Source organism: Moschus berezovskii, chromosome 24, assembly GCF_049115385.1.
Source record: "Moschus berezovskii isolate FMDL1 chromosome 24, NW_MosBer_1.0, whole genome shotgun sequence".
Lineage (NCBI taxonomy): Eukaryota > Metazoa > Chordata > Mammalia > Artiodactyla > Moschidae > Moschus > Moschus berezovskii.
The window spans coordinates 1,344,007-1,369,785 of record NC_142483.1 but is presented as its reverse complement, the minus strand read 5'-3'; the positions used below and the strand labels follow the sequence as shown (position 1 = coordinate 1,369,785).

General features: G+C 64.8%; 1 protein-coding gene across 2 annotated transcripts in view; it reads right to left on the bottom strand.

The window, feature by feature from the left end:
* Positions 1 to 1,394: 1,394 nt before the first annotated feature.
* Positions 1,395 to 25,779, bottom strand: part of EEFSEC (eukaryotic elongation factor, selenocysteine-tRNA specific) — a 115,590-nt gene continuing 91,205 nt past the window's right edge. For both annotated transcript variants that reach the window (XM_088831894.1, XM_088831893.1), the window contains exons 5-7: positions 24,585 to 25,235; positions 20,214 to 20,370; positions 1,395 to 1,773 (exon numbers count right to left, since the gene is read on the bottom strand). In XM_088831894.1, coding sequence (XP_088688020.1) covers positions 1,586 to 1,773; positions 20,214 to 20,370; positions 24,585 to 25,235 — 996 coding nt within the window. In that variant the 3' untranslated portion in view covers positions 1,395 to 1,585. The remainder of the gene's footprint in view (positions 1,774 to 20,213; positions 20,371 to 24,584; positions 25,236 to 25,779) is intronic.

The following is a 25,779-nucleotide window of genomic DNA, read 5'->3' as shown; positions in this document are numbered from 1 at the left end:
GCAGCTCTTTCTGAGGCCGCAGTGGAGGTGTTGGGCCTCTGAGGGCATCCAGACCCTGGGTTCAAAGCCCAGCTCCCCTGTGCACAGGCGGCCCCCACTTCTAAACTGGACCCTGCTTCCCGGGGCACCCGTGGGCGGGAGTTGCAGATGCCACTAGCTGCCGCAGGGCCCTCTCTTCCTGAGATGCAGAATCTGGGGGTGCCCGGAGTCACAGGAAACAGGCGCGGCCTGCAAGAGCACAGGGCGCCGGCCCCCAGCCCCCAGCCCCCACCCGCCGCGCTCCCCCTTCAAAGGCTGCGCCCGGCCGGCGTGGCTGGGCGCTCAGGTTTCGACTGATGCGAGGCCTGATAGCGTCCCCTCCTGGGCCACGGCCACGCGGCAGGCACGCTGCTGCGGAGCTGCACGTTGCAGCCGGGGCCCCGCCCTGTGGCTCATCATCCCCGCCCGAGTCCACCCCCACCCGGGGTCACTGCTCCCCCTGGAATGCACTGGGCTGGGGGCCGCGGGGCCTCTCCCTGAGGTCACTCCGTGGGGACCCCATCCTGGAGAGACGGCTGTAGGCAGGGGTGGGGGCTGAATGGGAGCAGGCCTGGAGTCTGGCCAGTGGTGGGGAGTTGGTGATGGTCTACAGGGGCTTCCCGACCGGGATGTGAGGGCCAGGTCTGGACTCTCCCTGCCCACCCGGGCCTCCGCTACCATCCTGGACGCGGACCTCCCACCCAGCACAGCCACGTGCACAGGTCCATAGCACCCTGCCCTCCCAGGGCTGTGGCTCGGGTTGTGTCACCCGATCACAACCTGTCCCTGGTAATACTCTTAATGCTGTGTTTGCAAATTAAATCATGATGCACCGATTACCAGGGTAAAAGGGAGGCCTCTGTGTCTACCTGCAGGCCAAACCCAGGGTCACTGGAACATCTGTTCATCCTGCAAAAGTCTGTAAACGCCTTGATGCCCTGTGATGTGTCTGCAGGGACGGCTAGGCCGCAGGGGGCAGAGGAGCCAGGCTGGGGCTCTGCAGGGCTCTGAAGGACTCTGCGGGGCTCTGTTGGGCTCAGCGCCTGGCCTGGGAGCTCCTGGTACCAGGGTGTGGGGGCAGACCGCGGCCTGCCTCCTGCCCCGTGGCACTGGCCTGGCCCCCACAGCTCCCACATACCCCACGGGTGCTCCTCTGGGAGGTGCCCTCCCTGGACATGGCTACTCTCTCATGGTCCAGGAGACCCTGGGGCCACCCAGGCTGCCTAAGGGCCTGACGTTTCGTGGATACCCTCAGCCCGCTGGGTGCTGAGTCTGGGTCCCTCCTGTGGCCCCAGGCCCATCAGGAGCCTCAGCAGTTCCTCTGACATTTGCCTCAGGAGGGTGGGGGTGCCCGTGAAAGCAGAGGGACCAGCACAGCAGGTGGGCACCATGGGGCATTTATTTGCAGCTGCAAACTGGGCAGCCTGGGACACCCTGAGCCTTTCAAGATGGCTCTTCTGGCGAGAGGCACGGAGGGGCAGGGACAGAGCCCGGGGCCTCGGAGGACCCAGAGGCGGAGGCACGTCTAGCACTGTGGCCTGGCTGGGTCTGGGGGGCCAGCGGGCACTCAGGGAGACTGGACCATGCGCTTTTGGGCATCGAAGACGTAGCGCTTGAAGGACAGGCTGAGGCCCACGGGCTGGGTGGGCTCTGGCCGCTCCGCCTCCTCCGGCTTGGCTGCCTCGCCCCGGCCGCTGCGGCCCCGCTTCTTGAGGACGGACGTCAGGATCTGCTTGGACTTGGGGCTCAGGCCACCTGTGAGGCACAGATGGGGAGCCTGTCACTCCACCTGGTCCTGGCTCTGCAGTGACCCCGCCCCCCGGTGGAGCCGCGACCCCAGCACCTGCCCCCGATGGAGCCAGGACCCCCAGCACCTGACCCCGATGGAGCCAGGACCCCCAGCACCTGCCCCCCGATGGAGCCAGGACCCCCAGCACCGGCTGGGCCCGCCCCTCCTGTGCCCCCCCCAACGCTGGCCTGGAGCTTAGCAAGGCTCGCACTGGTGCCCAGGCCCCTGCCCGCGCCCGCCCTGCGCCCAGGCCCCTGCCCGTGCCCGCCCTGCGCCCAGGCCCCTGCCCGCCCTGCGCCCAGGACCCTGCCCGCGCCCGCCCTGCGCCCAGGCCCCTGGGCCAGCCCTGTGCTCGCTGACCGTGCCCTCTCCTGCCATGAACGGCCGCTGCCCCGGGCGCTCACGCTGACTCTCACCCGAAACCCGAGACACACTCCCGCCCAGGGTGACTCTGCGGGTGGCATCACGGTTCTGCCCAGGGACCCCGGCGGGTGGGAGGGTGGGAGGGGCAGGTGGAGCTCAGGCTGGCGCCCCTCCCCGGGTGCTGGCGGACGCTGTCCCCCGACTCCAGGCCGAGTGGGGCAGCCCCACAGGTCCCTGGCTCCTCTAGGCGCCCACGCCGGGTGCAGACCCACTGTCTCCGCTGCTGGCTGAGCGACAGCAGAACTCGCTTCCTGCTGGTGCCTGTTGCCCACCACTCTCCGTGTCCCCGCAGCCGGGCCTGGGCCCTCGCTGCACTCACGACTGCCAATGCTGTTCCTCCATGAAGATGCCCTGCCTCCCCCCCCAGCACCAGGGCCCCTTTCTCAGGGTTTGTCTTTACGAGGAGCCTGCTTGGGGGCAGCAGGAGGCAGCCTCTTCATGGGCTGCCAGTGGGGGCCACCCTACCTGTGAGCCCTGGGGTGACGGGCTGAGGCTCGGGCCAGCCCTGCACCAGCGGGCACCCCGGGACCAGCCGCTCCCCTTCTGTGAGCTCTGCGACCCTGCCGGGGGTCCTGGTGGGAGCAAGCTGTGCCCTCCCCCTCTGGGCAGCGAGGGTCCTGGCAGGCCGCCATGCCCCAGGATGGTGAGCATTCCTAACACACACAGGGGGCTCCAGCGCCCACAGACCCCTGGCTGGGTGTCCGGAGCCTGCGGGGTGGGGGTGGGCGCCCCCTGCCCTACTGCCCCGCCCATGCCAGTGTCTGGGGGGTCCTCCCCGCCCATCCCCACCTGGGTGCTGGCTGGCTCCCTGAGGAGAGTGGAGCGGGGTCTGAGGGAGCTGGGCTGGGCGGGCGTGTAAACTCTGGGCCACGTCTGGGGCTGAATGCGGGCTGCCGACCCCAGCCCATCACGTGCTGCAGCAGACCTGCACAAGGAGCAGCTGTGCCCGGCCCTGCACAGGGGTTCCGTCCGCCTCTCCACCACCCACCTCAGCCTGCGCCCCCTGGGGGGCCGGGCGCTCAGCCAACGAGGCTCCAGGACGAGGTGGCTGAGGGGCCTGCTGCCCCAGGGAGCCAGGCTCCTGCTGGGCAGCGGGCTGTGGAACCGCAGTCCCTGGGCCAGGGCGAGGGGCGTGGGAAGGGCCCTGGGCCAGCCCTCCCGCAGGCGCCAGGCCAGCAGGTGCCCTCTGCCTCCAGGCTCCTCCTGCAGGGCAGAGGCTGGCACCGACCTTGGTAGATGGCACGGGCGCCCGGGCCCTCTGGTGCCGTGAGGTCTGACGGCTATAGGGGCAGGGGGCTCCCGGCGTCCACACCCGGCAGGGAGACAGGCGCGGCCCAATCTGCAGGCCATCTCGCCGTGAGGGCTCTTGTTCCACAGACCTCACGCCGCCTGGAGCAGTGAAGCTGGGAGTCTACTGGGCACTGACGAGGACGCAGCGTCTCTCTGCCTTCCTCAGACACCAGCCCCGCTTCCCTCTGCTCCGTTATGGGGTGGTCTGGACACAAGGCCAGCATGCCGACCAGCAGAGATCATTCGCTGGGGCAGCTGGCTGTTAGTGTTCCTGGCAATGCTACTGGGAGCTGCCTTGTTTCATGGTGGCCTTTCCTCTCATGGTGGCCTTTCCCCTCGGCCGAGTGGCCAGTGGCATGGATGGAGGGCAGGTCAGGGCGTCGGTGGTCACCTGGAAGCCTGCACACAATTCTCCTGCCTGGGAGACGCTGGGGGGCGCATTCTCAGAGCTCGGGCAGGCAGGAAGCAGTAGCAAGTCAGGCGGGCGGCCTGCAGGCCACCGGGGGCGGTGCTGAGGGCTGGCTCCTCCGGGAATGACTGGGAGGACCCGGGAGGCCCGGCCCTGGGCACCAGCCACGTGGAAGTGCTGACAGCCGCAGTCTGAGCGTCCGGTCCTGGGGGGAGCGTGACACCCCATGCTGGTGGGGCTGCGGGGCCAGGCCTCTGGGGGGACTGCGGGCTCTGTGTCTGCAAGGTGCCCCCGGAGTTGGGCTCACAGGCAGACAGGGAGGGTCTCAGGCCCTTCCTTGCACCTGTGGAGGCCACAGCGTCTGACGCTGATGCTGAATTCTGTCAGCTCTTCCTAGCCCCTGCCTGCACAGGAGGTGTCCCTGGAGCCACCCCGGGGACCACTGCCCTGGGCGACTGCTGACCGGGGTCCGCTGTGCGGACCTCCGCCCAGGTGACGGCGCCTCCCCCCTCTTTCGCATCCTGGGTCCTGAGTGTGGCCCCGTGGCCAACACACCAAGGGCGCCGCGTCTGGACACATGCCCTGCCCTCCCTGCCGACTCTTCCTCAGCCGCTGTCCCAGCCAGGCTGGCGGGGCCTCCCGGAACCCCTGGGACAGGAGCTCCCCAGCGGCCTGTCAGGTGCGAGGGCAGGGACAGGGGTCTGGCCTGCGGGTGCAGGCGGCTGTGTTGGACGAAAACAGAGGGTGAGTGGGGTCCCGCCTGGGTGCAGCAGACCAGGGGACCACCCAGTGGGAAACACCGCCCACCAGGCCAGTGGCCCCGCCCGTGACCCAGTCTGGCAGTGGGGCAGGAGGGAGGGCCGCCAGGTTCCAGGCTCTCGCAGCGCCTGAACCCGGGCTCAGGGCGTCCTTGCCCCTTCTCCCTGAACCTGGGGACTCTCGGAGCCCAGCTGGCCTGCCCCACCCCTGACCAGCGGCCCCAGCAGCCTGGGGGTGGCGGGTGTGACCCTGGGGGTGACGCTGCTCCCCATGGCTCCCCCTGGGGACACTCTCCCAGGGCCGGGCTGGCCTTTCTCACCGAGCGCCAGCCCCACACAAAGGCACAATGGGCTGGAGGCTGCTGGCCGGGCCAGCTCAGTAATCAGGGAAGAATGTGGCCGTGCTGTTTCCCAAGGCCGGGCCGCGGGTGCCGCCCCGACACGGCCATCAAAGCCGCCAAACTGCCTCCAGCTGCTGGCGTGGCTTTCATGTCAGGGGCCAGCCCGGGCGAGGGGCCTCCACGCGGGTGGGCGGCCCGCACCCTCCAGTGGGAACGGATCCCTGCAAGCGGCTCGGGGTCACTGGCCCCCCCGGTGGCCCCCCTTGGCCAGCCCAAGTCCAGCCATTCCAGCCATTCCCGGGGCACGCAGCTCTGGGCCGTGTGGGGGGGCCTTTGTGGGGGTTGCGTTGTGGGGTGACGGGGGCTGGGGAGCTCAGAGGGACACAGGGACTGTGAGTTCAGCCGGAGCCCCACTCTGGACAGGGTGGGTGTGGCTGAGGCCTCTGAGACTGGACCCAGGCTGGCCCAGACCAGGAGGACAGGCAGGCAGCGTGGGAGGCGAGCGAGCGCGGCGCAGGGCGGGCAGGGCCGCCTGAGGACCGGCCCCCCGGCTCCCCTCCTGCTGAAGGCCTACCGGGGGAATGGCGACTTTGGATGGATCGCCTCCTCCAGGCGGCCGGCTGCTCACGTGCGCTCCCAGCATCGAGCTTGGCAGCCTGGGCGGAGGGGGCCCAGCTTCCCTCCTTTCCCTTCCCGCTATGGACCCCGTATGTAAACAAAGATGCAATTTGCTTTAAAAAGATAAGGTGATTAAGCTTTTATCAGACGTGTGTCCCTGCGACAAAGGGAATCAGGGAGGCGGCAGCGACAGGCCCGTCCGGGAGCGGGGCCCGTCTGAGGCTCCCACACTCGACGGGTCCACGCGGCCCTTTGATGGGCGGAGGCGAGGCAGTGGGCGCCCGCACCCCTATTTTGATGTCTTAATGTTGCCTAATTCCTCCTTTAATTTATATTAAGCTTCTTAGCAGCAATGATGAATTCTTCAAAAACAAAAAAGGACCCTTTGCAGAAATCTTCCCCCACACTGTGTAAATTGAAATTACAACGCAGCTAAGGCTTTGGCGACCGGGGGTGTGTGGGGAGGGAAAGCAGGGTGCCGTGTGGAAGGAAGGACTTTGTTTTAAGGTGAAAAAGAAAACCATTCTGAAGTAGGAAATGACTTCGTTGTGAGCATCAGACAGAGGGTGGGTCACGGGGGCAGCCTGGGCAGAGGCGTCCAAGGCCACCTGCAATGGGCTCAGTTGGTGCGGGGCTTCTGGGCGCCCGGGGAACCCCCAGCACCAGCGTTGGCTCCCGCTCCCCTCAGCCAGGGCAGGCGTGACAGGGCTGTTCCCGGGCTGCAGCCTGGAGCCCGGGCCTTGGACCCTGCAGCAGCGGTGGGTGCCCCAGCATGGGGGAGAGCAGGCCCGGGACTGGCCTCCTGGCAGGAGCCTCCAGGCTCTCGGGCCAGCTCCCTCTCTGATCTGCCCGTGGGTCGGCAGCCAGAGATCCTTCCAGAACAAAGACCCGAGCACCCCTCTCAGAAATCCTCAGCCACTCCTCAGGCCGGCATCCAAGTTCTCCAGCCCGGCCTTGCCAGCTGCTCCTGCACACCTGTGCGCCCGCAGCCGCGGCTTTGCCCCTGCCAGGCCCCCTCCTTGCCCCGCACCCCAGCACAGCCCCCATCACCCCCGCCCAGCACCCCCACCCACAGCAACCCCCCCACCCCCGATACACACACACGTCCTGAGGCGGGCCGGCCAGCAGAGAGTACACAGACACACGCACACACGTGCACACGCGCCTCCAACAGGAGACCCCAGAGGCAGGGCCACTGCTGCGAACGTTCCGGCCTGAGCGGGGGGGCTCCTGGGTCGGGACGAGCCAGCCGGGGGTACACACCCGCCGGCCCTGCCGCCAGGAGCCCATGCTGGTCACAGACCCTCCTGCAAGGGCCTCCTCCACCCACAGATCCCCAAGGCTGGCAGGTACGGGCCTGGGACCTGGTGGCCCCACCGACACGGTCCCCACCGGCGAGAAAGCTGAATCTGAATACTCCAGACACCCACTCCCGAATCGCATACACTCGCTAACAGCAGTTACTCTTCAATTAAAATACCTAGAACAGAAACTGCGATAACTGGTTTAAAAGGTAGAGCTTATTGACAATAAAAGTCTTCTTCATATTGCTTTTCCTAAAAAAAAAAAAAAAAAATTCCATGTATTAAAACTGTCATTTTTATGAGTCGGGAAAAAGCCTCATCCGGGGTAACGAAGGGGCACAAAGGCTGGGGCGGTTGGCTCCAGGGCGGTCTGATCACGTATCGGCCCCGGCTCCAACGTGGGCGGGTGGGCTGCAGTCCGGACTGCCATGGGGGCTTGGAGGTGACAGCCGGGTCCCTCCACACTCCTGCCCAGACACAGGGGCTCCGGGGTCCACCTTCCCTGGCCGGGGCAGAGCGGGCTGGCTGGCTCTCGCAGGCCCAAGGGAGGCAGGTGTTGGGGCGGGACCAGCCCTCACCCCGGGTGCCCCAGTGTGCCCTCCAAGGCTGGTGGCACAGTCGCTGCATCCCCACAGCACGGCTGACAGCCTTCCGCCATGTGACCGCAAGGGTCCCCGCCCCCGGGGGGCCTGGCATGGGGCAGAGACACCTGACTCTCGGCGCGTCCCGACTCCCCCGCCCTCAGGTTACCTGGTCACCCACCGCATCTGGCCCGATCCTTGATCCTCTCTCCACTCTCCAGCCTGGGTCAGCCCTTCCTCCTGGAGCCAGGACCCCCAGTTACCTCCGATCCTGCCCCTCAGAAGGCGCCCCGCGCCCCACCCAGCGTCCCCTCGACCCCTGTATTCTGGGCGGCAGAGCCAGAGCTCCTTCCGCCTGGAACAGCCCTCCCCAGGCCACCTCCCCGCCCCCTTCAGGCGAAGCTCAGTGCCGCCGCCTCCAAGAAGGCTCCCACCCTGCCCAGGCACACTGGCCCCGTCTGTGCACAGGCAGAGGTATCTGGGGGATCTTTCCTGGGGCTTGTGTTCTCATCAGAGACAGAAGAGAAAAACGGTGGCCCGGAAGCAGGAGACAGCCTCCACGGCGTCTCTGAACTACGAGGCCCACAGGAGCTCAGGACACAGAGCACTCAGGGCCGCGTCCAGCACAAAGGTTTATGCAGCGCGGAGCACAGATGGGCACACTCCATCAGCCCTGCCAGGGCCCACCGGGCGTGCGTGACGGCACGCACAGCCGGGCCCTGCCCTCAGCGTGCACACAGTGTGCACGGCACACACCTATCGCCACCGTGGGGAGGACGGAGCTGCAGCAGAGCGCTGGGCGGCGATGGGGTGTGGCTCAGCCTGCAAGGGGCAGGAAGGAGCAGGGGCTGTGCAAGCCTACCTGCATCGGCCCAGCGGGCAGCTCCACGGGGGTGGCAGGTGCCCAGCGGGACCCCGAGCCCGTCCTCCCATGGGCACTGTGGGCCTGACTGACCACCCTCCCACGAGGCTGGGGCGGCAGTGGGGGCAGGAGTGAGTCTTCCTCTCCCGCTTTCCCGCGACCAGGCTCACCCCAGCGTACTGCGAGGGCACGCAGGGAGAGGGCAAGAGTTGAGAGGCAGGAATTCATGAGCTCAGAGAGCTGCTGCCTTTGGTGGGGTGGAGGCGGGGGCTCCCTTTGCCAAAACAATAATTAATTTTTTTTCAAAGCAGCTACAAAGCCATGATTAAGCTTAGGGCCCTAAAACAAGCCCATAAAATCGAAAAATATTTATCTGGAAGGGTGGCAAGTCCAGTAAAAGTTTTATGAATGTTTTACAACTGCCCTGTCAGGAAGCTGGCCTCTAAGTCACCCCCCTTCTATGAAAAAACATCACACACGAGTGCACTCATGGGCGCAGACTCACTCACACGGGCACTGACTCACTCATGGAAACAGACTCACACACACGGGCGCAGACTCACACTCACGGGCACAGACTCACTCATGGAAACAGACTCACACACACGGGCACTGACACACTCACACGGGCACTGACACACTCACACGGGCACAGACTCACTCATGGAAACAGACTCACACACACGGGCGCAGACTCACACTCACGGGCGCAGACTCACACTCACGGGCACAGATTCACACTCACTCATGGAAACAGACTCACTCATGGAAACAGACTCACACACACGGGCGCAGACTCACACTCACGGGCGCAGACTCACTCACACGGGCACAGACTCACTCATGGAAACAGACTCACACACACGGGCGCAGACTCACACTCACGGGCGCAGACTCACACTCACGGGCGCAGACTCACTCACACGGGCACAGACTCACTCATGGAAACAGACTCACACACACGGGCGCAGACTCACACTCACACGGGCGCAGACTCACTCACACGGGCACAGACTCACTCATGGAAACAGACTCACACACACGGGCGCAGACTCACACTCACGGGCGCAGACTCACACTCACGGGCACAGACACACTCACACGGGCACTGACACACTCAGACGGGCACAGACTCACACTCACACGGGCACAGACTCACACTCACAGGCTCACACTCACGGGCGCAGACTCACACTCATAGGCACAGACTCACACACATGGGCACAGACTCACACTCACGGGCGCAGACTCACACTCACGGGCGCAGACTCACACTCACGGGCACAGACTCACTCACACGGGCACAGACTCACTCATGGAAACAGACTCACACACACGGGCGCAGACTCACACTCACGGGCGCAGACTCACACTCACGGGCGCAGACTCACTCACACGGGCACAGACTCACTCATGGAAACAGACTCACACACACGGGCGCAGACTCACACTCACGGGCACAGACACACTCACACGGGCACAGACACACTCACACGGGCACAGACTCACTCATGGAAACAGACTCACACACACGGGCGCAGACTCACACTCACGGGCGCAGACTCACACTCACGGGCACAGACACACTCACACGGGCACTGACACACTCACACGGGCACAGACTCACACTCACAGGCTCACACTCACGGGCGCAGACTCACACTCACGGGCGCAGACTCACACTCACGGGCACAGACACACTCACACGGGCACTGACACACTCACACGGGCACAGACTCACACTCACAGGCTCACACTCACGGGCGCAGACTCACACTCATAGGCACAGACTCACACACATGGGCACAGACTCACACTCATGGGCGCAGACTCACATGGGCACATACTCACACTCATGGGCACAGACTCACACTCACGGGCACAGACCCACACTCACGGGCGCAGACTCACACTCACGGGCACAGACACACTCACACGGGCACTGACACACTCACACGGGCACAGACTCACACTCACAGGCTCACACTCACGGGCGCAGACTCACACTCATAGGCACAGACTCACACACATGGGCACAGACTCACACTCATGGGCGCAGACTCACATGGGCACATACTCACACTCATGGGCACAGACTCACACTCACGGGCGCAGACCCACACTCACGGGCACAGATTCACACTCACGGGCGCAGACTCACACACACGGGCGCAGACTCACACACACGGGCACAGAATCACACTCATGGGCACACACTCACACTCACGGGCACAGACTCACACACACAGGCACAGACTCACACACACGGGCACAGAATCACACACACGGGCGCAGACTGACACTCACGGGCGCAGACCCACACTCATGGGCGCAGACTCACACACACAGGCACAGACTCACACACACAGGTGCAGACTCACACGGGTGCAGACTCACACACACGGGCACAGACTCACACTCATGGGCACAGACTCACACTCGCGCGAAGACTCACACGGGTGCAGACTCACACTCACGGGCACAGGCTCACACTCATGGGCGCAGACTCACACACACGGGCACAGACTCACACTCATGGGCACAGACTCACACTCATGGGTGCAGACTCACACACGGGCACTGACTCACACTCATGGGTGCAGACTCACACTCACGGGCACAGACTCACACTCATGGGCGCACACTCACACTCACGGGCACAGACTCACTCACACAGGTGCAGACTCACACTCATGGGCGCAGACTCACACTCATGGGTGCAGACTCACACTCATGGGCGCAGACTCACACGGGTGCAGACTCACACTCACGGGCACAGGCTCACACTCATGGGCGCAGACTCACACACACGGGCACAGACTCACACTCATGGGCACAGACTCACACTCATGGGCGCAGACTCACACACACGGGCACTGACTCACACTCATGGGTGCAGACTCACACTCACGGGCACAGACTCACACTCACGGGCACAGACTCACTCATGGAAACAGACTCACACACACGGGCGCAGACTCACACTCACGGGCACAGACTCACTCATGGAAACAGACTCACACACACGGGCGCAGACTCACACTCACGGGCGCAGACTCACACTCACGGGCACAGACACACTCACACGGGCACTGACACACTCACACGGGCACAGACTCACTCATGGAAACAGACTCACACACACGGGCGCAGACTCACACTCACGGGCGCAGACTCACACTCACGGGCGCAGACTCACTCACACGGGCGCAGACTCACTCATGGAAACAGACTCACACACACGGGCGCAGACTCACACTCACGGGCGCAGACTCACACTCACGGGCACAGATTCACACTCACTCATGGAAACAGACTCACTCATGGAAACAGACTCACACACACGGGCGCAGACTCACACTCACGGGCGCAGACTCACTCACACGGGCACAGACTCACTCATGGAAACAGACTCACACACACGGGCGCAGACTCACACTCACGGGCGCAGACTCACACTCACGGGCGCAGACTCACTCACACGGGCACAGACTCACTCATGGAAACAGACTCACACACACGGGCGCAGACTCACACTCACAGGTGCAGACTCACTCACACGGGCACAGACTCACTCATGGAAACAGACTCACACACACGGGCGCAGACTCACACTCACACGGGCGCAGACTCACTCACACGGGCACAGACTCACTCATGGAAACAGACTCACACACACGGGCGCAGACTCACACTCACGGGCGCAGACTCACACTCACGGGCACAGACACACTCACACGGGCACTGACACACTCAGACGGGCACAGACTCACACTCACACGGGCACAGACTCACACTCACAGGCTCACACTCACGGGCGCAGACTCACACTCATAGGCACAGACTCACACACATGGGCACAGACTCACACTCACGGGCGCAGACTCACACACACGGGCGCAGACTCACACTCACGGGCGCAGACTCACACTCACGGGCGCAGACTCACTCACACGGGCACAGACTCACTCATGGAAACAGACTCACACACACGGGCGCAGACTCACACTCACGGGCACAGACACACTCACACGGGCACAGACACACTCACACGGGCACAGACTCACTCATGGAAACAGACTCACACACACGGGCGCAGACTCACACTCACGGGCGCAGACTCACACTCACGGGCACAGACACACTCACACGGGCACTGACACACTCACACGGGCACAGACTCACACTCACAGGCTCACACTCACGGGCGCAGACTCACACTCACGGGCGCAGACTCACACTCACGGGCACAGACACACTCACACGGGCACTGACACACTCACACGGGCACAGACTCACACTCACAGGCTCACACTCACGGGCGCAGACTCACACTCATAGGCACAGACTCACATACATGGGCACAGACTCACACTCATGGGCGCAGACTCACATGGGCACATACTCACACTCATGGGCACAGACTCACACTCACGGGCACAGACCCACACTCACGGGCGCAGACTCACACTCACGGGCACAGACACACTCACACGGGCACTGACACACTCACACGGGCACAGACTCACACTCACAGGCTCACACTCACGGGCGCAGACTCACACTCATAGGCACAGACTCACACACATGGGCACAGACTCACACTCATGGGCGCAGACTCACATGGGCACATACTCACACTCATGGGCACAGACTCACACTCACGGGCGCAGACCCACACTCACGGGCACAGATTCACACTCACGGGCGCAGACTCACACACACGGGCGCAGACTCACACACACGGGCACAGAATCACACTCATGGGCACACACTCACACTCACGGGCACAGACTCACACACACAGGCACAGACTCACACACACGGGCACAGAATCACACACACGGGCGCAGACTGACACTCACGGGCGCAGACCCACACTCATGGGCGCAGACTCACACACACAGGCACAGACTCACACACACAGGTGCAGACTCACACGGGTGCAGACTCACACACACGGGCACAGACTCACACTCATGGGCACAGACTCACACTCGCGCGAAGACTCACACGGGTGCAGACTCACACTCACGGGCACAGGCTCACACTCATGGGCGCAGACTCACACACACGGGCACAGACTCACACTCATGGGCACAGACTCACACTCATGGGTGCAGACTCACACACGGGCACTGACTCACACTCATGGGTGCAGACTCACACTCACGGGCACAGACTCACACTCATGGGCGCACACTCACACTCACGGGCACAGACTCACTCACACAGGTGCAGACTCACACTCATGGGCGCAGACTCACACTCATGGGTGCAGACTCACACTCATGGGCGCAGACTCACACGGGTGCAGACTCACACTCACGGGCACAGGCTCACACTCATGGGCGCAGACTCACACACACGGGCACAGACTCACACTCATGGGCACAGACTCACACTCATGGGCGCAGACTCACACACACGGGCACTGACTCACACTCATGGGTGCAGACTCACACTCACGGGCACAGACTCACACTCATGGGCGCACACTCACACTCACGGGCACAGACTCACTCACACAGGTGCAGACTCACACTCACGGGCACAGACTCACACGGGTGCAGACTCACACTCACGGGCACAGGCTCACACTCATGGGCGCAGACTCACACACACGGGCACAGACTCACACTCATGGGCACAGACTCACACTCATGGGCGCAGACTCACACTCACGGGCACAGACTCACACTCATGGGCACAGACTCACACTCATGGGCGCACACTCACACTCACGGGCACAGACTCACTCACACAGGTGCAGACTCACACTCATGGGCACAGACTCACACGGGTGCAGACTCACACTCACGGGCACAGGCTCACACTCATGGGCGCAGACTCACACACACGGGCACAGACTCACACTCATGGGCACAGACTCACACTCATGGGCGCAGACTCACACACACGGGCACTGACTCACACTCATGGGTGCAGACTCACACTCACGGGCACAGACTCACACTCATGGGCGCACACTCACACTCACGGGCACAGACTCACTCACACAGGTGCAGACTCACACTCATGGGCGCAGACTCACACTCATGGGCACAGACTCACACTCATGGGCGCAGACTCACATGGGCACAGACTCACACTCATGGGTGCAGACTCACACTCATGGGCGCAGACTCACACTCATGGGCACAGACTCACACTCATGGGCGCAGACTCACATGGGCACAGACTCACACTCATTGGCACAGACTCACACTCATGGGCACAGACACACACAGGAGTGCAGACTCACACGGGCACACACTGGTGGACGCACAGGCTCAGACACACCAGGCAGAACGACGGCCCGCACTGCTCCCACCGGCTGTGGGCTCCCGGCTGGGCCTGGGGCTGCAGGGAGGGGTCCCTGTGCCTGGGTCCGGGTGGCAGTCAGGCTTACACCCTCCTCCAGAGCCGCGGGCCCACCGGTGGCTGCAGGCTCTGCCCTGGGCAGGCAAGGCCCAGACCCCCAGTGGGCTGTGGGGAGGATAGTCCCCTCAAGGTCAGCCCAGGGCCACCAGGCCAAAGGCTGCCAGGCTTGTTCTTCAGGTCCGGGAAGTGAGGGCCAGGAGCCTGGTCAGGGGAAGAGATGGGTGCAGGGCCCAGACTCGGGGGACGCAGCCAGGGGTGCCCACAGCAGCCCCGCCTGGCTTTGGCAGCAGCTCCGTCCTGAGCTCATGGACCGAGGCCTCACCGACCCCCCTGCTCGGGGCTGACCCCTGCATCACGGGCTGGCTCGCGTGGAGACAGCACTTCTGCCTGAGAGGCCCGCATTCCTCCCACCCCAGGACCCAAGGTGCTCTGAGTCCCGTTACAGACAGGAAGGGGCTGGCGGCAGAGATGGAGCACAGCAAACAGCAGCCCAGCCTCCACTTAAACGCTGGGTGCCCCTTTGCCCACCACCCTGGTCTTCCCACAGAGCCTGACACTAGGGCCGAGCTCTGCGGCTGCGGAGCCTACCGACCACGTCCTCCGTGAGGTGGGGACCAGGCCAGCCGGCTGCAGGGCCCCCCGGGATATGCCCACCTGTGCTCAGACGGATGGCGGGCGGGTGGGTTGGTGAGGAACCCCTGGGGATGCAGCACCACGTGAGTCCCACCCATGGGACCCAGGCTGGAGCCACAGAAACCTTGGCAACGCCCTGTGCCAGGGATGCAGCCACAGGAAAAGGAGCAGGGGCGCACGGGTGGGCGGGGCAGGGCTCGAGCATCTCGCTGGTGTTGGGGGAGTCTCTTCTGATCTCGCTGGTTTCGGGGGAGTCTCTTCTGATCTCGCTGGTTTCGGGGGAGTCTCTTCTGACCTTGCTGGTTTTGGGGGAGTCTCTTCTGACCTCCGGAGAAGGCAATGGCAAGCCACTCCAGTACTCTTGCCTGGAAAATCCCATGGATGGAGGAGCCTGGTGGGCTGCAGTCCGTGGGGTCGCGAGGGGTCGGACACGACTGAGCGACTTCACTTTCACTTTTCACTTTCACACATTGGAGAAGGAAATGGCAACCCACTCCAGTGTTCTTGCCTGGAGAATCCCAGGGACGGGGGAGCCTGTTGGGCTTCCATCTATGGGGTCACACAGAGTCAGACATGACCTAAGTGACTCAGCAGCAGCAGCAGCAGCAGCAGCAGTAGCAGCTTCTGACCTCGCTGGTTTTGGAGGAGTCTCTTCTGACCTCGCTGGTTTCGGGGGAGTCTCTTCTGACCTCGCTGGTTTCAGGGGAGTCTTCTGATCTCGCGGGTTTCGGGGGAGTCTCTTCTGATCTCGCTGGTTTCGGGGGAGTCTCTTCTGATCTCGCTGGTTTTGGGGGAGTCTCTCCTCATTTCTCTTGTTTCAGGGGTTTCTCTTTTCTTGTCTGTGGTCAAAGTTTTTCCAGAGTTAAAAGTAACTTTTTTTAGAACATCCAACACTGGTTAACGGTGAAAGGGGTGCAGGGATGGCTCTGCCGGGGGCCGTCTGTGTGCTGTGGACGAGGAGGGAATGGGCTGCCGCCCCGGCCTGCGGCGCTGCTACCACATGCTGTCCGAGGCACCCAGAGGCCACGGATTCGTCCCCGACCCCAGAGACACAGATCTGCATCGAGGAGCTGGGAGCAAGCGTCAGGCGCCATAGGGACACGGATGGGCTGGCCTTGGCTGGGGGCAGGAAGGGGCGAGGACAGCCCTCAGCCCCAGCTCTCGCGCTGCTGGATGGCCTCCCAAGCGGCCCCGGCCTGCTGGGCATAGGCCCCCGGGGGCCTCTTCCCGACCCAGCCTGGGGGCCCGCCCCTGGGGCACAGGGAGCCCTGGCACGGCCCGCGGGGATGACCAGGGACCCGGCCGGCTAAGGGACCAGCAGATGGTTTCTGTCCATGGGGCCGTGTTTATGTTAATTGCAGATATTTTTACCGTATTGTGTTACTCCATCCGTCTTTGTGAACGGTCCGTCTTGTAAAATTCTTTTAATGATGTTATTTTTTCTTGCTTATCTTCATCGTCCACAATTATTTATAATATCATTGTCTTTGTTTCAAATACTGGGTATAAACATTGTTGTAACAGTCCTTCGATGGGGTTCATATAACTTTTACAATTGCTTAGAAGTGCTTCACTGGCCAAAGCGGGACGAGGCGGGCCATTCTTCTGGGGAGAAGAGGCATCCCAAGGGCTCCCCGTGCTCAGTGACATGTCCCCCCCAGTCAGGATGCTCCGGAGAGGGCGGTGTGGGGCTGGCTCGGGACCGGGCCTCTGAGCTGCCGTCCCCACAGATGGAGCCAGAGCCCCAAAGGGCCCTGTCGGGTGAGACGCCAGGGAGAGACGGATGGTTTGTTTTCACTTCACAGGGATTTTCTGAAGCCACGGCTCTCGCCCTAACCTCTCTGCAGCCCTCTTTTCTCCCTGCCAGGCTGCTTTCTGGAGTCTCCTCAGCCGGCCGGGGACAGAACCTGGTGGGAGGCTGCTGACCGCCCAGGGATCCTCCTGGGGGGTCCCCACACCTCAGGGTCGCTGCCCTGACGAAGCCGGCTTTGGGCCCGGGTGGGGCTCCCCAGGGGGTGTGCAGCTTCCCTGGAGCACCACCCCCACACACCACAGACCCTGGCCTCCTCTGCTCAAAGGCACGCAGGGGCCCCTCCTGGAGTGAGCCCATTTCCCTCCCGAGGCTCTCACCGAGCGCCCAGGTCCCTGCGCCGCCCACCGTCTGGGGGCAGCCTGCCCGCTTTCCCTGACGGCGCGGCCCCAGAGGTGGGGCTCGGTGCCCACGTGGGCCCTGCCCTCGGGCCCAGGCTGTCCGCAGTCCAGCAAAGGGAGACTCATCCTTCCTGGCTGGAGGAGCCCGCGACCCTCACTGCCTGCCCAGCCTCTCCATGGTGGGGCCCGGGGGTGGCAGGGGCTGCCTCCCGTGACTCTGGGCCCCTGTGGCCCTGGAGCTGTGGCTGAGGGTGGCCCGGGCTCGGTGCAGGGGTCTGAGCTGGGGGAGGTGGTCTCCGTGTCCTTGGCCCAGAGTCGTGGCCGCACCCACCAGGCTCGTTCCGTGAACTCCACATGCTGGAGAAAACCGAAGAGGACAAGAGCCTTGCACAGCCCCCACCGGGAGGTTCTCTCTTGGCTTCCTTGTTCTCTTCTCTGTAAGACTCCCTTTCACGCGGCCGGGCGGATGTGCTATGGGCAACTTCGTATTCCGAGTCCTTTCAAAGGTGACGTCAGACGTCAGTCACGCTGCCCCCGCCTGCTCCGGCCATGTCCCCCCGCGGGGAGACCGGCTCCCCCAGGACCCCGGGGCTCCTCCGGGGACATGATGCTCCGGGCCGGGCATGGTCCTGCCGGGTCCTCCCCCCGGGAGGCGCCCTTCCAGGTGAGGGTGGCTGTGTGGAGACGCCGTCCTCAGGGGCGTGAGCGGGCACGCGGGGCCACTGCGTCTCCTCTGCCAACGTGCGGGCGGCTCAGCACGTGCTCTGTGGGTGTGACGCAATGCTGACAGGTGTGGAATCTGAGGAGCGTGAGTGTTCAGCACACTTTTCTTCCCACCTTTCTCTACGGATCAAGTTATTTAAAAAAGTTGGGAAGAAAAAAAAAAAAATCCCCACAAAAGACCCATCTTACAGATGAGGAAACTGAGGCTCAGGAAAGTTAAAATTCCAGCCAGGATTTCAGGGTGGGTCTGGTAGACTGCAGGCCCTTGCTCTTTGCAGGAGCCCTGTTCCTGCCTCCCAGGCAAGCAGGGCTGCAGAATCTGCACACACCCAGCCCTTGGTGCTTCACTAAAGGCTGGAGTGGCCCCAGGGGGCGGGTGCCCCTAAGGGGGTGTCCTAAGCACAGGTTCCTGAGGGTGCCCGAGAATCCACTCCAGGCAGCGTATGCAGGCGGGACTCAGTGTCTGGGGTGGTGTGCATGGGGAGGGCACATCTTACAGGAAAGAAAATAGTTTCATTTTGAACCCAGAGGGCCGGCACAGCCCAAAGGCCCATTGTGTGAAGCCTGCGGGGACATGACCACACCCGTGACCAGGACGCCAGGTCTCCCCTTGGCACCAACGTGAGTTTCCACTTCCCCTCCACGTGCGGTCACCTGTGCTGCAGCGGCCTCCGCCTTCCCCCATCCCTCCGCCTTCTCAGACGGTCGTCCAGGGGATGCTTAGAACTGTGCATCCAGTCGAGACCTGCCTCTGGTGCCCCCAGGTCCCCACCTCGGGCTGACCCCACGGCGGCTCTGGGACACCTGCACCCATGGCGGCCCACCCCCCAGGCACTGCCCCACGGCCAGGCTCCAGGTCCCTTGGAGGCACCATCTGGAATCCGGGGAGGGTCACCGGGTGCCAGCAACGTGGAGATGGACAGGGGGGCCCTCATCACCGCTGGCAACATCCCCCACCCTCACCACCCACCGCCCAGCGGGTCCCCAAGCTGTCTCGCAGGGAGGGCCTCAGCCTTTAGGGCCTTTTGGATGGAGGTGGCCCTTTGGAAGGGGCAGTTTTGTCAACGCAGGCCCTTCAACCGTGAGGCCCTGGACTTTGGGGGAAGTTCCTCGGGTATCATGGAGAGGGGCGTCCCGCGAGCCCGTCCAGTTTCGAGGTCTCAGAGGGCGCTGCTCCCGTACTACAGCTCCACGAGGACACGTGATCCTGACAACCCCGCGTCCATCCTGAGGCTCAAGTAGGAGTCACGGGTCGCGATGGGCAAACACAGCCCAGAGACAGGCTTCCTATAGTTCAGACCATTCCAGGTTTTCATCAGGAAATTCCACGTTTAGTACATCAGATGAAGCCTGACTCCCAGGCTGAGTTACCTGGTCACTGCAGTCCCCACCTCTCCCTCTCACCTGCAACCTGGCCTCTGATACCTGGCCTGGCCCCGTGGCTCGTGCGGTCCCAGGTGAGAGAGCCAGTGCGCCTGGGGCGGGGTGGGATACCCAGAGGGCTCCCCGGCCTCCTTTCTGGCCTGCGGAGCCAGCGGGAGGCCCTTCTGCTGCTGCAGCCACCACGACCGCAGCCACCGGCTGGTGCAGTGGGACCCCAGGCAGCAGACGCGCGCCGTGACCCCACGGGACCAGGCCCGCCTCAGAGCCAGCGGGAGGCAGGAATGGGGCGGCAACTCCAACCCCAGGGAGCCGTGTGCCTCCTGAGCTCCCGGTCCCCCTGAGCTGCCGGTCCGAGCAGCTCCATGCCCCGCACAGGCTGGGTGACGTGCCCTGGGCGCTCAGACCAGACACGGTGCCCACAGCTGGCGTCTCCAGGACCCGCTGGCTCTTGGGCACAGGGCAGTGGGAGCAGAGGCCACGAGGCCCCGTGGGCTGAGCCTGGCAGGGTGACAGCTCCCGCGAGCGGGAGAAAACCACCGCACTCACCAGGGACATGGACCTTGAACTTGCCGCTCTGTCCAAAGGCGCTGTCAATGACCCCCAGCTCACCGGTGGACAGGTGCACCCTGAGCCCCACGAACAGCTGGATGTTGGTTTCCTTCTTGAACAGGGAGCGGCCGATCACGCTGTAGTCGTCCAGCACCTGCACCCACCCGCCCAGGGAGAGCGTTAGTACCGGGGGAAGGCCGGCGGCTACATGCGTGCGCGGTCAGCCCGCATCACCGCTCATGACCAGCCCCCTACCCCACCACCCGCAGGGACACGCAGAGGGGACGGAAGCCCAGGGCCGTCCCGCCCACCTGTCCTGGAGCCGACAGCTCCTCAGGAAGGCCAAGGGGGTGCTGTCCATTCCCGAGCCCACCCTGCCCGCGCTCCGGCGACCTCCCACCCCCAGGCCCCCTGTCAGCTCCACTCCATGGCCTCTGCAGAGGGGAGAAAGGGGCTGTGCACACGTGTGTGTAAGCACCAGCTCTACCAGGCCTCGGAGTGCCGGGGAGGCCTCCCCCTGCCCCCTGGCCCCGGGCACAGCCTGGGCAGCTTGCAGAGGCGGGCATGTGGTCAGCGGGGACCTCCTCCTGGGGCCCTGTGAGCCAGGCTCAGGAACATCACACTTCTGTCCATGAAGCCAAGATTTGGCCAAGGACTGGGATGGGTTGCTCTGAAGAGCAGAGGCTGCCCCACTTACCCTAAAAACCTTGCAGAAAAACACACCCTACCCGACTAGATTCATCAGCCAGATACCAGGCACGTGCACCCCCACTCCCGGTGACAGGCGGACGAGAAACAGGCCACGTGGGGAGCCGCCAGCCTTGCCCCCACAGGAACTGCTCTGCACCTTCCACGCTTGCAAACCCAGCCCTGCCCTCCGCGTGGCAGCCGGCAAGGCTGTGTGAGGGGGGCCCCGGGCCCACTGTGCGTGAACTGCATGGAGCAGCCGCTCCGACCCCCAGAACCGGGGAGTCCAGGTGAGCAGGCGGCAGCAGCCTCGGAGGGTGAGGGTGCCTGTCGCCTTTGCAGGCCCCCAGCTGCACCCCCGCGGATGGGCCTGCACGTGAAGCCCTGTCCCGGCCTCACGGGGCCCGGTCAGCCAGCAGGGCCAGGACGACAGTCAAACGGACCCGCGTGTCTGGACCAGTTGTTGTGTCCCCCACCCTAGGGGCCGGTCCCCAGCTCGGCATCACTGCTGAGGCCGCCGGCCGGAGTCGGGGGCCCTCAGAGCCCTGCAGCCCCGCAGGCCCTCGTCTGCAAGGGTTCTCCCGAGCTCAGGGACAGGGTCCGAGCGGCTTGCCAATGTGGAAGCAGGGGACAGCAGGGACAGATGACCACCAGGGAGCCAGGAGGGGCCAGGGCGCCCCCTGCACCCAGAACACGGCCTCCAGCAGTGACAGGGTGCGGCCATGGGTCCCAGCAAACCTCTGCCACAGGACTGGCGTTCAGTGACACCTGGGGTCAGAGGGCGAGGCCTCCTGCAGGAGGCGGTCAAGCTCGTCTCCACAGGCTCCCAGTCTCAGCAGAGCCCTCGGGGATCAGACACCAGCACATCCTACTGGGAGGCCGGCTGCCCCTTGAGCCTACCCCGGGACGTCGGGCGGGGACCGCGCTGAGCCCTGGCAGTGAGACGGCTCTGAGGGGCCGCAGTGGCCACGAAGGAGCTGCCTGGCCAGTCAGCCCCCCAGCCATGGGCCGCTCCCCGAGTGCAGCAAGCCTCACACGGGGTCCACCCGGGCGCGGCCCCTCCGCCCCAGCCCCCGAGTGGGACTTGGCTGGCGGCACACCAAGTTATGTTGTCACGCGCGCGTGTCTCCGGGCCGGCTCTATGGCGCGGCCTGGGACTCACCCGAGTCCTGAGGCGTCGGAGGACGGGTGCGGGGACAGGGGGCAACCGCTGGAAGGGGGCCTGGTCCGCCTCCCCCGGCCCTGCAGCCTATGCCCAGGGCTTTGCTGAGCCTCCAGGGCTTCTTCCAGAAGGGCTACTGTCAGGAGGGGGTGCTGGTGTCGGCGAGAATAGGGGAGACCTAGTAGCAAGACAGTCGCCCAGGGGCCAGAACCTCAGCCGGCAGGAGCTGAAGCTGGAGCAGCAGGGGGCTGCAGGCGTGGGCGCTCCTCTGACGTGCCCGCGGCCAGGAGGGTGAGGTGTCTGGCCCGCGGAGGACGGGCACTGGGAGGGCCCCCGGGGAGACCTCTGCCGCCAGCGGGCTCTCGGAGCCACCAGGACCAGCAGCGCCCAGACGAGTTAGGCTTGTCTGTCCTTTCCGGCCTAAGGAACATGCTGCCACGACCGCGCCTTCCCCCAGTGTGGGGCGGGGCGGCCAGGCCCTTCCCCGGTCTTGGCACCCCATCCTGGGGGCACAGGACACGCGTATCCCCTGCAAGGTGGTTGGAAGGAAGACACACGGTCTCGGGGCGACTGGCCCCGTGTAAGCCCCCTTGGGCAAACCCGGGGTGGAGACTGGCCCTCAAGTCACCTCACTCTGTCGGGTGACTTCCAGAGGCCTCGGGGGCTCAGCTCTGGCCCCAACGCCCACTAACAGGACACCCAGGCCCACTCCTCAAGACCAAGGCCTGCCTAGCAGCCAGGGCACCGACCTGCAGGGACAGGCCCAGTGTCCACGGCCCCAACTCACGAACCCTGCCTCCCTGACTGTCCCCATCCCTGGGCGCCGACGTGGGCGAAGCTCCTCTGGTGCCAAAAAAGGGGCACCAAAGCGCCGTGTCCCGGGATGAAAAGTGGCTGGACACTGCTGAGCACCTCACACGGGCCAGGCTCACCCCTTAGGCCAGGCCCTCCCATGTGCGGTCTCACCAGCTTTCCACCAGCTCCATTAGAGGCCACAGCTTCTGGGCTGGGGGCGGGTGCAACGGTCCACGGCTGGGCCAGGCCAGCACCTGCTCGGGACATCGGATCCAGAGCCAGCACTTTCCACCATGGCCAGCCACCCTGGCCCTCTGTCTATACAGAAAAAGCCATTTTCAAAGGTGGGCCAACAGGTACGGGCTATCTGATGCTGTGGGAAAGGCAGGAGAGACCTGGGCGCTGGGTGGGGCCCGCATTCGCGGGCGGCCATCTGATTTCCCCAAGGCGGGGTCTGCTCGGCTGCGGCTACAGAAGTGTCTCGATTTCCCTGAGTGGCCTGGGAGCCAGGTGGGGCCTGGGGAGCCCCGGGCAGCGCTGCCAAACAGTAAAGAGCCTGCGCTGGCCAGAGGCAGTCTCAGGCCACCCGTGCCCAGGCCGGCGTGCTCCTCGGGGCCCTGGGCACAATTAGTGATCCGTCAGTAGTGGAGCGGGGTGAGCCGGGAGCTGCGGCAGAGCTGCCCAGACTTCAAAGGCGGCCAGCGCACCCGGTGGCGTCTGCGCGTCCACACTTGGTTGGGCCAATGCCACAGGCTCCTCTGCCCAGCCCGCAGGCCCTGCCTGTCCGGCGCCAGCGGGGGCCAGGCCCAGGGGGGCTGGCACACCCAGGCTGACCCAGCACAGCAGAGGGGTGCCAGCTGGGAACCTGGGCAACTGCACCAGGAGGGGAGTCCAGGAGAGCAGACGGGGCCTGGTGCCTGGGGCCGGCCCTGCCTACATGGCGGGCCCCCACCCACAGCCCTCAGGGCTGGGGTGCACAGCCCCCACTTCTCCAGTAAGGGAACTGAGGGAAAGAGACTCGCCAATGCCCGGCCATGCCAACTCTCACTGAAACTCATCTGCAGGCGGCCAGGGTGAAGACGACACCACGCCTTCCAGTGTGGGACACCCAGGTCAGCGTGGGGGCACACGGGCGGTGGTGGGCCGAGGTCCCTGGGAGTCAGGGCTGGGGGCCAGCAGAGGACGAGGTGCAGGGGGTCGGAGATGAGGCCATGGGGCCCGCAGTCACGGGCTCCAGGGCCCTGCATACCCACCCGCAGGCCCTGCATACCCCGTCCATCACCAAGTCTGCACAGACTCAGGGCTGCACCAGGATGGCCAACCCTCCTCTGCCGCTCGGGGGTCAGGACTGCGGGGCCTGTGGGGACCTCAGGCAGGCCCCACGGGAGCCTGAGTTCCCGGTGCCGGGGTCTCAGCGGGTGGCTCTGAGAGCTTGCAGACACCCGTCGGTCCCAGGACCACCCCCTGCCATCCCTGACCCCCGGAGCCGATGCCAGGGAGCCACAGGGACAGGGAGGCCCCCGCACGTGCATCCGCTCAGGGCCAAGCGGACGGGGGCTCCCAGGTGGGGTTGCGGGGACAGCTGATGGTGGGGAGACGCCCAAGGAGCTGCTCGCCCGCACTGACGGGGCCCGCCTGTGTGCTGGCCGGGCTCTGACCGGCCGAGCCAGAGGATGTGGATGCAGCTCCCCGTCTGAGAACCGCAGGCAGGAAGGCGTGCTCACCCGCTCCACGACGCCATGCTTCTGCTTCAGCTTGTACACCCGCAGGGCGGGTAGGGTGCTCTCCGCGTAGTTCCGGTCCTCCAGCCCATGAAGAAGGACGCCGTGGAAGGCCAGCCGGCACGTGTTGGTGTGGATGTCGGCATCCAGCCTGGAGCCGATCACCAGGCACAGCCGTGGGCAGGTGACGGGCTTCTCGAACTCCACCAGAGCCCACTGCTGTTGGGGGCAGCGGCCCGCCGAGGCCTGGCCCGCCTTCTCGTCGGCCTCAGCCGTGTTGGCTGCGGCCGGGCCCGGGCACAGGTACTGCTCCTGGAAGAGGTACTCGCGGGAAAAGTCGAAGGAGTCCAGCACGGGCTCGCGGTCGAGGCTGTCGGGGGCGGGGCTGAAGAACATCACCCGGCCCATGACCGTCTCGTGCCCCACGGTGATGTGGAACTTGGCCTTGGTCTGCAGGGGCCCCCGGAAGTAGGGGATCTTCTCCACGGAGATGAGGGCCGCATGGACCGTGTGCAGGGACTCGGGGGTGCACACCAGCCCGCGCTCCAGCAGCTTGGGGTCGAACTGGGTGACGCAGATGCCGAGCCGGTCCCCCTGCATGGCAGAGCTGACGGGCGTGTGGAACATCTGTATGGACTTCACTTTCCTCACCACCTGGGCGGAACAGGAGCGTGCGCTCAGAGTCTGAACCCCAGGGTGGGGGCCCTGGCAAAGAGGTCTGCGTCCCAGGCTGCCAGCAGCCACGGGCTCCCAATCAGATGCCCCCGCACAGAGCAGGCCCACGGGGCGCCGGGCCTGGCTGTGGGCCATGTCACTGCAGCCCGACTGCACTGCCGGGGCCCCGCTCGCTGGGCGGGGTCACTGCAGCCCGACTGCACCGCAGGGGCCCCGCTCACTGGGCGGTGTCACTGCAGCCTGACTGCACCGCCGGAACCCCGCTCGCCCCTCCCACGGGCCCCGCTCGCCCCTCCCACGGGGCCCCGCTCGCCCCTCCCACGGGGCCCGCTCGCCCCTCCCACCGGGCCCCGCTCGCCCCTCCCACCGGGCCCCGCTCGCCCCTCCCACCGGGGCCCCGCTCGCCCCGCCCACGGGGCCCGCTCGCCCCTCCCACCGGGCCCCGCTCGCCCCTCCCACGGGCCCCGCTCGCCCCCCCACCCAGGCTCTGTCCCGTACTTTCTCCCCCAGCCTTCGGTCCAGT